At 47.3% G+C, this 12,286-nt stretch overlaps 1 protein-coding gene and 1 long non-coding RNA gene across 2 annotated transcripts; both read left to right on the forward strand.

Annotated features, from left to right (window-relative positions):
* The first annotated feature begins 5,170 nt into the window (after nucleotides 1-5,170).
* On the forward strand, nucleotides 5,171-6,511 carry LOC120654120. The gene is made up of 2 exons (XR_005666992.1): nucleotides 5,171-5,343; nucleotides 6,135-6,511. It is a non-coding gene; the product is annotated as an uncharacterized LOC120654120 (long non-coding RNA).
* Nucleotides 6,512-7,741: 1,230 nt separating this feature from the next.
* Nucleotides 7,742-9,645, forward strand: LOC120656152 (zealexin A1 synthase-like). The gene is made up of 2 exons (XM_039934177.1): nucleotides 7,742-8,661; nucleotides 8,751-9,645. Exons 1-2 carry the CDS (start codon nucleotides 7,762-7,764, stop codon nucleotides 9,381-9,383), a joined length of 1,533 nt encoding a protein of 510 aa, XP_039790111.1. The 5' UTR covers nucleotides 7,742-7,761; the 3' UTR covers nucleotides 9,384-9,645.
* Nucleotides 9,646-12,286: the final 2,641 nt, after the last annotated feature.

Genomic DNA, 12,286 nt, shown 5'->3' on the forward strand with positions numbered 1-12,286 from the left:
CTGTAAAAAGTAGCACAAGACACATGCTGATGAGCAACTAAAAATGGTCAGTTTGTTCTTCTGAGAATAGAGAACCATCATTGTTCTTGCTGATCAGTTCATCGTATGCTCAGTTACTTGACGGATTATAAGCTACTTAATAGGGCCTTAATAAAAAATCCAAGGGTGGAGGCAGTCAATTCTTATAATCAATAAAAGTACTAGTGAAATCAGATTGATGAGGGAAATTAGCAGGTGCTCTGCTTATGCATTAAAAGTAAGGGAAGTCCAGAGAGTTACAAACATGTGCAAGAAGCTAAATGAAAGACAACAAGTAATTAAAATGTGAGGAAACAACTTCTACGGAGCTATGGCTAGTGAAATCAGATTGCAATAGGGCCTGCAGTCAACAATCCAAGGGTGCAGGAATCTCACCATTGCAGCCATCATTCATATCGATGTGCTCAGCATTGACCAAATATTCAGGCAGCTGGTGATGAGCCTCCAGATCCTCTGGCGATGAGCCTGCAGATCCGCCTGGTTGAGTTGAGACAGGGACGGAGGGAAGGGAAGGTGGTATTCTCAGGCGGCGTTGAGATGGCCGGCGGCGGCGCAACGACACCAGCGAGCCTCCTCTGTACCGTCCCGAGGGGGCGGGAGCGGTGTGCCGGCGCAACTGCGCCAGGACGCGGCGGCACAACTCCACGAGGGCGCGGCGGCCGGAACATGGCAGCGGCAGGGGACTGAGCCGGCGCGAGGGGGCGATGGCGGTGCCAAGGGGCAGCGACGGCGCGAGCAAGCTCGACTGGCGCTAAGGGGCGAATGGGCGAGAGGATTTGGCGCAGGAGCAGGAGCTTTGCCGCCGGAAGTAGGAGAGCTCCCGCGCGCGAGGGGGGATTTGGGCGCGGGAAGTTGGGGGAGTGCGCGTGAATGAGGAGATTGCAAGCCAGCGCCGCTCGGAGAAGAAAGCGAGGGGGAGGGGAGAGATAGCGAGGAAGATAGCGAGAGGAGGGAATGAAGAGTCTCTTGCAAGATGTTTTTTCTCCTCTTTCTCTAAATTTAGCTACCCAAATTTATATACATGAACTGTTGGATTTGTTCTAATGATAATGATAAGGACAGTACAGCCACATGATTTTTTTTATGGTAACGGGGGGAGAGAATCCCCACCAGGATTATATTGCAAGGAGCTTTTGGCAGCTCATAAAAACCAAAGGTTCAGCAGGTTACAAACCATTTTTGGGGGGGGGGGGGGGGTTGTAACTGGGACTACATATTTAAACAAAACACTTGACACCAGGCTTCCGCAGTCCCTTGCAGGGTAGATGGTAGACGGCAGCGCCACAGGTGGGCGTCTTCCTTGCAGGCAAGCAGTAGTCGTAAGAGGGACGGTTCCATGCTCCTGAAAACGACATCATGTCGATGCTTCCATAGGTGCCAGGCACATAGCAGAAGGAAGACGCCACATGATCAAACTTGATCCTTGTTTATTGAGCCTATTCCTTCAGTGCCACAAAAATTGTTGCCTCTCTCTTCAATGCCATAAAATTTTTACAAATTCCTTCAGTGCCATAGACAATTTGATTTATCCCTTCAATGCCATTTCCGTCACAATTCTGGCGAAAGGGTGCTAACTGAGCTAGGAAATTACCATTTTGCCCCCTGGCCCCATTTGTCAGTGGCCACCTTCTCCTCTGCTCGTCGTCTCCTCTCTTTTCACCATCAGCAAGAGGCCAAGCTTGGCCTCACGACATGCCCGTGGCGGAGGTCGCTTGTCCCGGGACGGCGGCCAAGCTGCAGCACGCCCGCGGAGGCTGTTGAGCTTCGGCCCGCGCGGCACCCGCGGAGGCGGAGTCGAGCTCCGGCCCGCGCGGCACCCGCGGAGGCGGCGGCCCAGCTCAGGAGCGCCCGCGGCGGTGGCGGCAGAGCTCCGACGCCCGTGATGGCGGTGGCCTAGATCCGCCCCGTCCCAAGGGAGCCGGTGTGGGGTACGTGGCGGCTGGCGGCGGCGGGCAGCACGAGGACAGCACCAAGGCCGGGCAGCACGCGGCGCCGGCGGTCATGGGGACACCTGCAGCGGCATCCGATCTCAGTCTGCGCGGCGTAGGAGCTTCTATTGATGGCGAAGAGACAGGAGAATACAAGCATAGGAAGAGGTGGCCACTGACAACTGGGGCCAGAGGGCAAAATGGTCTTTTCCTAGCTCAGTTAGCACCCTTTTGACAGAATTGTGACGGAAATGGCATTGAAGGGATAAATCAAATTGTCTATGGTACTAATGGAATTTGTAAAATTTTTGTGGCACTAAAGGGAGAGGCAACAATTTTTGTGGCACTGAAGGAATTAGCTCTTGTTTATTCCTAAATTCTATTTTTTAAGCAATTTGCCCTTCCCAAAATAACTTATTTTTTTAAGATTACACAGTAGAACTCAGACACTTACAACGCATATATATATACATATATATATATATATTGATTCTTTCATGTTGCTGAATCCATAGGTATTCCTATCGCGATCGGCACAAGATTGGATCCGATCGTACAGGAATAGCAAAGTATATATGCACGCGATCCAGTGCGGTGGGCCGGTGGCAAGGTCGACATCGCTGCGTGCTGCCAAAACGCGCATCCGCACCTCGTCGTTGATTTCTTGTTGTCAAGTACGTGTCCAGTTCTTCACCTGCACGTGACGGGTATTGCCAACAGCCGCACGGCTGCTCGGTCCGGCCGTATACAAATCTCGGTCTATTATAAGGACGTGTCCAGTTCTTCACCTGCACGTGACGGGTATTGCCAACAGCCGCACGGCTGCTCGGTCCGGCCGTATATAAATAGACGGCCGGACCGAGCAGCGTCACGTGCAGGTGAAGAACTGGACACGTCCTTGACACAAGAAATCAACGACATAATGCATGTGAACACCATCTATGGAGTATGGATATGCATGGCAGGTTAAGAGAGAAGCTAATTGCGAACGGACGCTAGACCGGCTGGTCGAGCGCTCCCAGTAGCGCCCTCGTGGCGCGAGTTCGAGCCCCCCGTTGGCACTCGCTGGTTGTTTCTGGGAATTTTCTCTCCGCGAGACGAGATAAAAAAAACCCCTCGTTGTGTTCGCCGTAAGGCATGGCCTCTCGTGGGCATGGGTCAAGATTCGGGGGTTTCTCGGCCGGAAAAAACCGAGCAATCGCTCCTCTTAATAAAATACAGGTGGGGTCTGTTTCATCCCCCGATCGAGTTTTTTAAGAGAGAAGCTAATTAATAATCAGCACGAATTGCATGTTTGAATTGCATGTTTGGGTGGGGATCGGAAGGGATCGGACAACGACGAGAACTATCAATTTTTTATATGATTTAGTTTTATATGTTTAATTATTTATATTTATAAAATATAAATAATTAAGAGAAATTTTATAATGATTGAAAAAAATAGGAGCCACTCATCTGATAAAATCCTACGATGGTGAAGGTAGAAAATACCCAGAAGTATCTTAGGGTAAAGCACCTGGTACTTTCAAAATATGAGACCAAGTACTAAAAAGTGGGACATAATATTAATTTAATTTAATTTTTATAAATACTTTTCGTAGATCAACGGCTAGAAAAAATTTAAGGTAAAAGTACTTAAAAGTACCCATTGGTACTTTACAATCATCGTAAAAAAGCTCAATAATTAAATATACTAATGATACTGGATCGCGCATTAACTTGTTATAGGTCCAAATTGGCGGCAACCAAAATTTAAATAAATGGGGAAAAGATATTTCAAAAATTCAAAATTAAACCGTTCAAATATTTGACGGGATGGATGTTTCCTGGGCCTCGGGAAATATATTTGCAGGGGCGGGTCATGGGTTCACCCGTCCCATGACCCGCTGGAAATGGACTTTCAGGGGTGGGCGTGTTACCTACCTTTGCAAACAGCTATTTCTAGCTGCGAGAAACAGGGACGGGTACTGCACACCCCCCTAGAAATGGGTTTTCAACCGTCCCTAGAAATCCTTGTTTAGTAGTAACAGTGATTATAGCAAACACAGCGGTGGCTGGGGTGGCCGAGTGGGGGACGCAAGGGCAGGGTTTACCTTTTCGTTTTTTTACCGAATCCCGCCAACTGCCGGAAACGAAATTTCGGTCGAAATTTCACCAAATTTCGCTAATTCCGAACGGAAAGAGAATTCAAATTCAAAAACGAATTTTCGATGAATTCCGACCGAAATTTCGGTGATTTCGACCGAAATTCGGTGATTTTCGACCGGAAAATGATGTCAGTTGTGATTTTCCTACTGTTTCCGAGGTCAAATGAAAAACTTTTGAATACCAACTTTGTTCAGTTTTTCGAGATCTACAACTTTTGTTTCAGGAACTTTTTCATTTGAGCAATGGTTTGAAAGTTATTTAATTATTTCAAAAACTACCAATTAAAAGTCTTGTCATTTCATGTGACAACTTCCATTTTCTCTCTTAGGCCTCAACTAGACTTTTATTATTCTTGTTATTGCGGATATGCCTATAAAATTTCAGGGACATTGGTTGATCCAATTGAAAGTTGTTTTAAATCCAGTACAAACATGATTTGAATTGGTTATCAATTCATGTGACAGTGTTTGAATTTTTTTTGGATTCAATTTGTATAGAGAATTGTTAAAGCATTCCGAAAGGTGTGCTTTCCTACTTCGTTACCTTTTATGCCAACTTTCAACTATAAATTCTACCTCATTAGACTACAAATAACCTTATTTTTCAACTAAAATGCAATTTTAGCCTAGCAAATGATCTTAGATTTGAGTGTGTTCTAGTCCTATTTGCTTAGAAGAACACCTAATTTTTTATCATATTTTTTTCGAATTTTTTATAAATATTTTTGAATTTTTAAATTTGAAAACAAAAAATGGCGAAAAGTACCGAAATTTCTTTTCCTAGTGTATAGCGAAAACGAAAAAAATACTGAAATTTCGGCGAAATTCGACCGAAAATGTTAATCCTGCGCAAGGGTCGAAGTTCCACTCCTAATACTAATAATTCTTTACATTTTTCTAAAGAGCGGATCGTTTTTTTCGGTACGCTGACTTTTGGTCTGTTATGTGTCACTGACAGGTGGACCCAAGGCAAACAGTAATCCGAGCCGTCCCCCTGCGCTCGTAGACGCAGACCCCAGGCGCGTCCCGCGAACCCCGCCGGCCTCGCGCGGCTTTGTTCCCCCTCCCGTCCTCGCACGCGCAGATCCTCCGGAGTCCGGCCTCTCGCGTCTTCGTTCCCCCTCCTCCCGTCCTCCAGCTTGCATGCGCAGATCACCGCCTGCTAGCCTCCTGCGTCTTCTGCGGCAGCCATGGTTCCGGCCTCCCCTTCCTGTCGGCGGCGGCAACAGGTGCGGCCCCTTCTCGTCCTCCCTCCCCCCACCCTTGCGTTTTGTGCGGCGGTTGAAAGTATGGCAGCGGCGCCCGTGGCCTCCTATCCAAATTGGAAACGAATCGTCAGTGGGTTGGGATCAATATTCCATTTACCTTTAGGTAGTGATGATATCTCTTTTTCGTTGCTGCAATGAGCGGCGGCCAGGGTTTACCTTATCGATAAATTAAAAATATCGGAGGTTGGTGATAAACGGGAATATCGGATATATCGGAATTCTATCGGTGATAGAGAAATTTTTTCGGACAAAATTTAGAGAAAAAACTCTCATTTTGTGTAGAAATGAACTTAGATTTTTTTTTCAAACCATCTAGCCTAAAAAACTATACATAATAACGAAGAAAAATGAAAGGAAATAGCCGATAGGGAGACATGTCTGCTACGTCGGTTCTCACTAGAATATGAAGAATTGGATGGTGGAATAAAAGCAAATGAATGGATTATTATTAAAAGATGGTTACATGCTCTTTTTACTCGTTATAGTGGGTAAAAAGTATGTGCACAAACTTGTGGGTTAGTCGAATGGAGTGCTAAATTTAAAACAATGATATTTTTAGAAGATAAACTAATTCTATCGGTGCTCACCGGTAAAACAGAAATATCGGAATTATCGGAAATCTATCGGTGATAAGGTGAACCATGGTGGCGGCTGTACTTGCAAGTTGCAACGATCTAGGTGCGATGGCGTTTGGTGGCATGGTGTGCTGATGACGTTTTTTTCTTTCTTTCATGGTCCTGATGATTACACAGCAGGTGTGGTGACGGTCATCGCGTCGCATCGCAGCCTGGACAACGGCTGGCAAGTTCCAGGATCACCGGTCAGGCCTAGGCTCTCCCGCTCTCGAGGACGAGGGGATCAGTACAGCCAACGTTGGAGCAGAGGTAGAGAGCCAAGTTGTGATATTTCATGGCTGCTAGCTGCTGATCACAGTTCTTTTTCCGTGTATGTGGATACACATGCTTTTCTTTTGGTTGAACAGTGTTTATACTCTGAAAATTTGTGTAGCATCGTTCTCCAGTGCTGGCCTCCATATACATGCCTTGTGCATGCCATTTGTTCGATGAAATGTATCAGTGAAATAGCTAAGTTGTGTACTTGTGTATCAATCATCCATTCATCCCTATCCTGCTATCCAAAACAATCTGTGCGGCAACAACATATTATCCCTGCCTTTCTGGCTCGCTCTGATTCCTCCCTCCTGCTAGCTCATTGTTATTAATTGGTATATGGTCAAATTAGATAGAATAAAATAGAGGCAGACAGGAGGTTGGTCAGCTAGCAAGGAACCCTTTATTTGATTCAAAGGTACACTCATCAGAATTTTTCCTTCTTGTATTATGTTGGTGACCATGGTTATGTTGTTGCACTGAATCCTCTGTTCAGTTTGCTATGATCATTTGTAATTATTTCATATAGCCTCTAATCATGTGTGTGTCTCTGAAAGTAATGTCATGCATGCCAATTTTTTTATGTCAAATGTAATATAATAGTATGAATGTAATGTGATGACAATATATTTGGTGTCAAGTGGAATAGTTAATACAGGTCAACATACTTTTTTTCCTTCTTTATATGATAGAACTGCAAAGCATGTTTTGGGGGGCACATTGCCAACAGTATGGTAGAAGTATGTTTGATTGTGTCTCTAACCCAAAGTATGTGGTCTCTGAATCCTGCGTGCGTCTCTGAATCATGTGCGCATCATCTTTTATCAATAAAAAACATGGTAATTTTGATTATTTCGTCTTCTTTGCTATGTGCTTCTATGCATGTATTGAGAAAGGTACATTACTGATAGAACGGTGGTATTCTGGAAATCCAAATAGTAGAGACTTCGTGTGGAGAGTTTTTGCATGATCTAGGGCTACTCCTTATATGTTGTGCATACATGTGCTCGTGGCCTACTGGGTTAGTGTTATGTCGTGCTGAATTGATGAGTAAATGGATGCTAAATCACTTTGCTGAATTAGTGCGTATGAATCTCAATGTCGCCCAAATTAACATGCTACTAAGATCAAAACCATACTTTTTCCATGGTCCGTATATTGTGTTTGAAAATTTTAAACTCCCGTAGCAACGCATGGGCATTTTGCTAGTATCATCTCTAGATGTGGACGTATTTGGTTTGGCTGCGGAAAGCCGGGAAGGTCGATCGCCAGTCCTCGGAGGACAAACACATGTGGTGAAAACTGAGCTCCGTGCGCGCGATGGCACTGCTCGTCAAAGCATGTGGGAGGAATAAACAAACTAAGCTCATCGAGCAGCCGTCGTGTTTTCTACCACCATAACAATTGGCTGATCTGATGACGTACTGAGATGTCCTATAAATCAAGCCAATACCGGCGCCATGTCGAACAGCACTAGAAAGCCGGCACCATGGAGGACAAGCTGCTTCTCGCCGTCGCCACCGCCGTGGTGCTCGTCGTCCTCTCCTGGAGGCTCATCATCAGGCCTTCCCTCGCCGCGAAGCCGAAGCTCAACCTGCCTCCCGGGCCGTGGATGCTGCCGGTGATCGGCAGCCTCCACCACCTCGTCAGCAGCCCGCTGCTCTTCCGGGTCCTGCGCGGGCTCGCCAAGAAGCACGGCCCGCTCATGACGCTCCGCCTCGGCGAGGTGCCCGCGCTGGTGGCGTCGTCGATGGAGGCCGCGCAGGCGATCCTGAAGGTGCACGATACCAGCTTCGCCGACCGGTACACCCCGGCCACCAGCGCGATAATCTCCTACGGGGGCACCGACCTGATACTCTCGCCCTACGGCGAGCGGTGGCGCCATCTCCGCAAGATCGTCGTGCAGGAGATGCTCACCGCCACCCGGGTGCAGTCCTTCAAGCACATCCGCCAGGAGGAGGTGGCGCGGTTCCTGCAGCGCATGGCCGCGGCTGCCGCCACCGGCACCGCGGTGGACTTCTCCACGGCGGTCGGTAAGCTCGTTAACGACGCCTTCCTGAGGGAGTGCGTCGGCAGCCGGTGCAAGTACCAGGACGAGTACCTCGATTCCGTCCACACGGCGACTCGACTGGCGTCGGGGCTAACCATCGCCGACCTCTACCCGTCTTCGAGGATTATGCAGATGCTCGGCACGGCACCGCGCAAGGGTCTCGCGTGCCGCCGAAGGATCGATCGCATACTCAAGCAGATCATCCAGGAGGCCAAGGAAGCCATGGAGTGCGAGGACAAGACAGCCCATGAGAGCTTCGTTAGCCTGCTGCTCAGACTCCAGAAGGACGGAAGCATGCCCATCCCTCTCACAAATGAAACCATCATTGCTCTCATGTTTGTAAGTTTTCTCACTCTATCACCATGACAGAACTAATCAAGCTAGGAAGCTGATGAATATACCTGCGCGTGCACAAATGTTTCTTCTAGGACATGTTAGGTGCGGGCAGCGACACCTCCTCGACCATACTGAACTGGGCCATGACAGAACTTATCCGGTCGCCGGCTGCGATGGCCAGGGCACAGGCTGAGGTGCGAGAAGCCTTCAAAGGGAAGAGCATCATCACCGACGATGACATCGCCGAGTCCGGGATCAGCTACCTCAAGCTAGTGTTCAAAGAAACCCTAAGGCTGCATCCTACTTCACCACTCCTTATCCCACGTCAGTGTCGCGAGACATGTCAAGTCATGGGCTATGATATCCCCAAGGGCACGGCCGTGTTCGTGAACGTATGGGCAATTGGTAGGGACCCTTCTTACTGGGACGATCCTGAGGAGTTTAAGCCGGAACGGTTTGAGACTAATAACCTAGATTTTCGAGGGACAAACTTTGAGTTCATCCCATTTGGTGCTGGCCGTCGTATGTGTCCCGGCATTAATCTTGGGCTGGCCAACATAGAGCTTGCACTGGCAAGCCTTCTCTACCACTTTGATTGGAAACTTCCTAAGGGAATGGAGCCTAAGGATGTCGACATGCGGGAGGTTGTAGGAATGGTTGCAAGTAAGGAAACTAGCCTTATTGTGCACCCCGTTACTTTCATTCCTCTAGCGGTGGCCGCGTAAATTAAGGTACTCATGCATAAAATAGGGTACGGACAAGTATGGCAAGAATCATGCATGCACACAGTCTATGTTAAGTTAGATCTGTATTACATACTCCCAATCTATACTATATAAGTTTTATGCATTACGGGTGTAAAACTTAATTATTAGATCTTTTTATGAAGGAACACCGGGGGACGAACAGTCCCCACTTAATTATTAGATCTTTGTACCCAAACTATGTTATATATGTGTCATGCAATAAACTATATGTTGCCTCTTATCTTGGTAGTTCATTTTTTTGCCCTAAATAAAACTATCATCATAATATGCTTCTGACAATGTAACTCTAATACTATCATCATAATACCGTGCCGCCTCTAGTAGCGTTGGTAAATAGGAGAAAAATATGTATTCAAACAGCGCTTTTATTTAATGATGTACTAGTGCAGAGACTTTAGTGCTAGTGCGTCCGTAAGGCGTAAGCAAATCAAGAACGGAGAGCATGCTTGTTCAGACTTCAGGCGTGGAGCTAGTAAATTTCCTCCTTTAGGTAGACGATCTCTCAGAATTCAGACTTTCACCAACTAACCACACTTCGCATCCTACTCTGCGCAGTGTGGAGAGTACCAGTCCACTAGCACACTAGTAACCGAAGGAAGTTTGGCTACGCCCGCCGGCTAGCTGCTCTCTCTAAGTTGACTCGCCCGCGAGACGGCTGGGCCAGCCGGTTGCCCTATCAATCAAATCGAGTAAAACGTGTGCTCCTTTTGTATTGCTTCTTCGTCAATGCTAGGTCACAGATGTTCTACGTTCAGAAACGTCGATTCATAGACAATTAGGGGATTCCAAACGCAGCTTTCGGCAGCAGTAGAAGCAGTGCGGCGTCGGTGTCAAGCTCCGGATGAAAGAGGGGCAGGCAGGCAAGTGCGTACTATTTGCCATCCTTACGGATTGTACCAGCTTGTTTGCCATCCTTCCAAACGAAGCTAATTTTTTTTGCCACCATCCTCTACCTGAAGCTAATCTTTTGCCAATTTCACCGACGTGGCACGCCAGCTCAAGCTAGATCACCTCGCCAGCATGTAAGGCGCACGCGAAACGACCCCTGTGCCCCTGGCTACCTTCATCCATCTTCCACCCCGACGTCTTCTTCCTAAGCTTGAGCTACTGCTCAGAGAATGCGATCTTGGGGAGCACGGCCGGTTCTTGAGCTTGTGCCTGGAGCATGTTCTTGAGCTTGTGCCTTTGAGCAGGCGATGCTGTTCGGCGGCGCCGGCGACCGCGCTGAGGCCGAGCGGTTCCTCCAGGCGGTGGACGAAATTCGCTGCCTGGCGCCGCCGTCGGCGGCGAGCTACGCTACGTGCTCGCGGCGCGCGTGCTCGACCTCGAGATCGAGGCGTTTGCTGGCCTCAGCTCGCTCTCCGTGTCTGGCGACCGCGTGATTAGATGATTGTTACTGTAGCATCACTGCAGCTAATCATTAATTAATTACCGTCATTAGATTCATCGCGAAAAGTTACACCCACCCGTGAAGAGATTTTGCAAATAGACTTCATTTAGTACTCCATGCATGCGAGATTCCTTTCTCGGCTTGCGTGTTTCGAAGAAACCAAATAAGGCCAAAGTCTAGATCTCTTTTTTTTCTTTCCGTGCGCGTGGCCCTATACTACTAGAAAACAGGCCTTCAGCACCGGCTGAGAAGGGCCAAAGGAACCGGTTTCCCAACCGGTGCCCCGCAACCGCGACCAATGGACTCGGCTTAAGACACCGGATTTTTCAACCGGTGCCTTAGGCTTCCATTGGTACCGGTTGGAAACACCAACCGGTACCAAAGAATATGATGGCAGCTAGGGGTGGCCTAAGCCATCTCCTAGGTACCCTCGAAGACTCGCGGCAGCCCTTTTGGTACCGGTTGGTCTTTGGGTGAACGTACCCTAGCACAATGGTTAATTAGGAGAGAGAAAATATGATGCGACTTTCGACGATTAGTTGGAGGATGATCCTGGACTTTGCAGGGCAAGAAGATATTTAGACGGCAGCTGATTAGCAAAATCAACCGCAGAACGTGTCCACCACAAACAAAGTCGCTTCGTGCCTCATTGAAACAAGCAGATCCGCGTGCGCGTGTGGGGGGGTGGGGGGTGGGGGGGGGGCAGATTCAGTGACTGGTAAGTCACGTACCGTACGTTACACAATCTCGGTAGGGGGGGGGACGTTGGTATCTTTAACTTTAGTGTATATTAACATTCATGCACATACTGAATTTATTGAGCCTTGGCTAAACACCTCTATTAGCACTGCGGATTGGAGAAGCTAGTGCTAAAAATTTAGCACTTTCATCCATTATCACCTGCCTTAAGCCTTAATACATACTACTATTATATCAGAGTCTAAGAAAAATGTATCATCGGCTGATGATGATGGAAACTCCCTTGTCACTACTCGAGGCCAGGCCACGGTATTGATGTCCAAAATAACAAGCAATAGCTTTTTGTGTATGCAAATATTCAAAGTGTGCATACTCCATGCTCACCGTTCATCAATCTGGTTTAGGACTCAATCTATTCTTTTTAATTTTAATGAAATTACTAACTATTTGTTGTCTTCAAAAGCAACATTTTTACTATGTGTGAATTCATGATTTGTTTGCATATTTGTACTTTGTCATAAAGGTACATTGAAAGAAAAATATAGTAACTTCAGATATTAATGGCCAAACTTTTAAAATTCTAACCACGTGGAATGAAGACATGAAATCAAATGACCCCTCCAAAACAAAATAACAGCACTAAAAATAACAAGGGCCATTCTTGGCATGTCTGCTTTGTAGGGTTCATCGTGGAGGCACTACAGAGCGAAGGACATGCAGAAGCACACAAACCAATTGTTGGGAAGACACAGCAGCATAAGGTGCATACATA

Source organism: Panicum virgatum, chromosome 1N (genome assembly GCF_016808335.1).
Source record: "Panicum virgatum strain AP13 chromosome 1N, P.virgatum_v5, whole genome shotgun sequence".
NCBI classification, from domain to species: domain Eukaryota; kingdom Viridiplantae; phylum Streptophyta; class Magnoliopsida; order Poales; family Poaceae; genus Panicum; species Panicum virgatum.

Coding starts and splice junctions, on each gene's coding strand:
- LOC120656152 (XM_039934177.1), top strand. CDS start 7,762: ATGGAGGACAAGCTGCTTCTCGCCGTCGCCACCGCCGTGGTGCTCGTC. Junction 8,662..8,750: donor CCATCATTGCTCTCATGTTT/GTAAGTTTTCTC, acceptor TGTTTCTTCTAG/GACATGTTAGGTGCGGGCAG.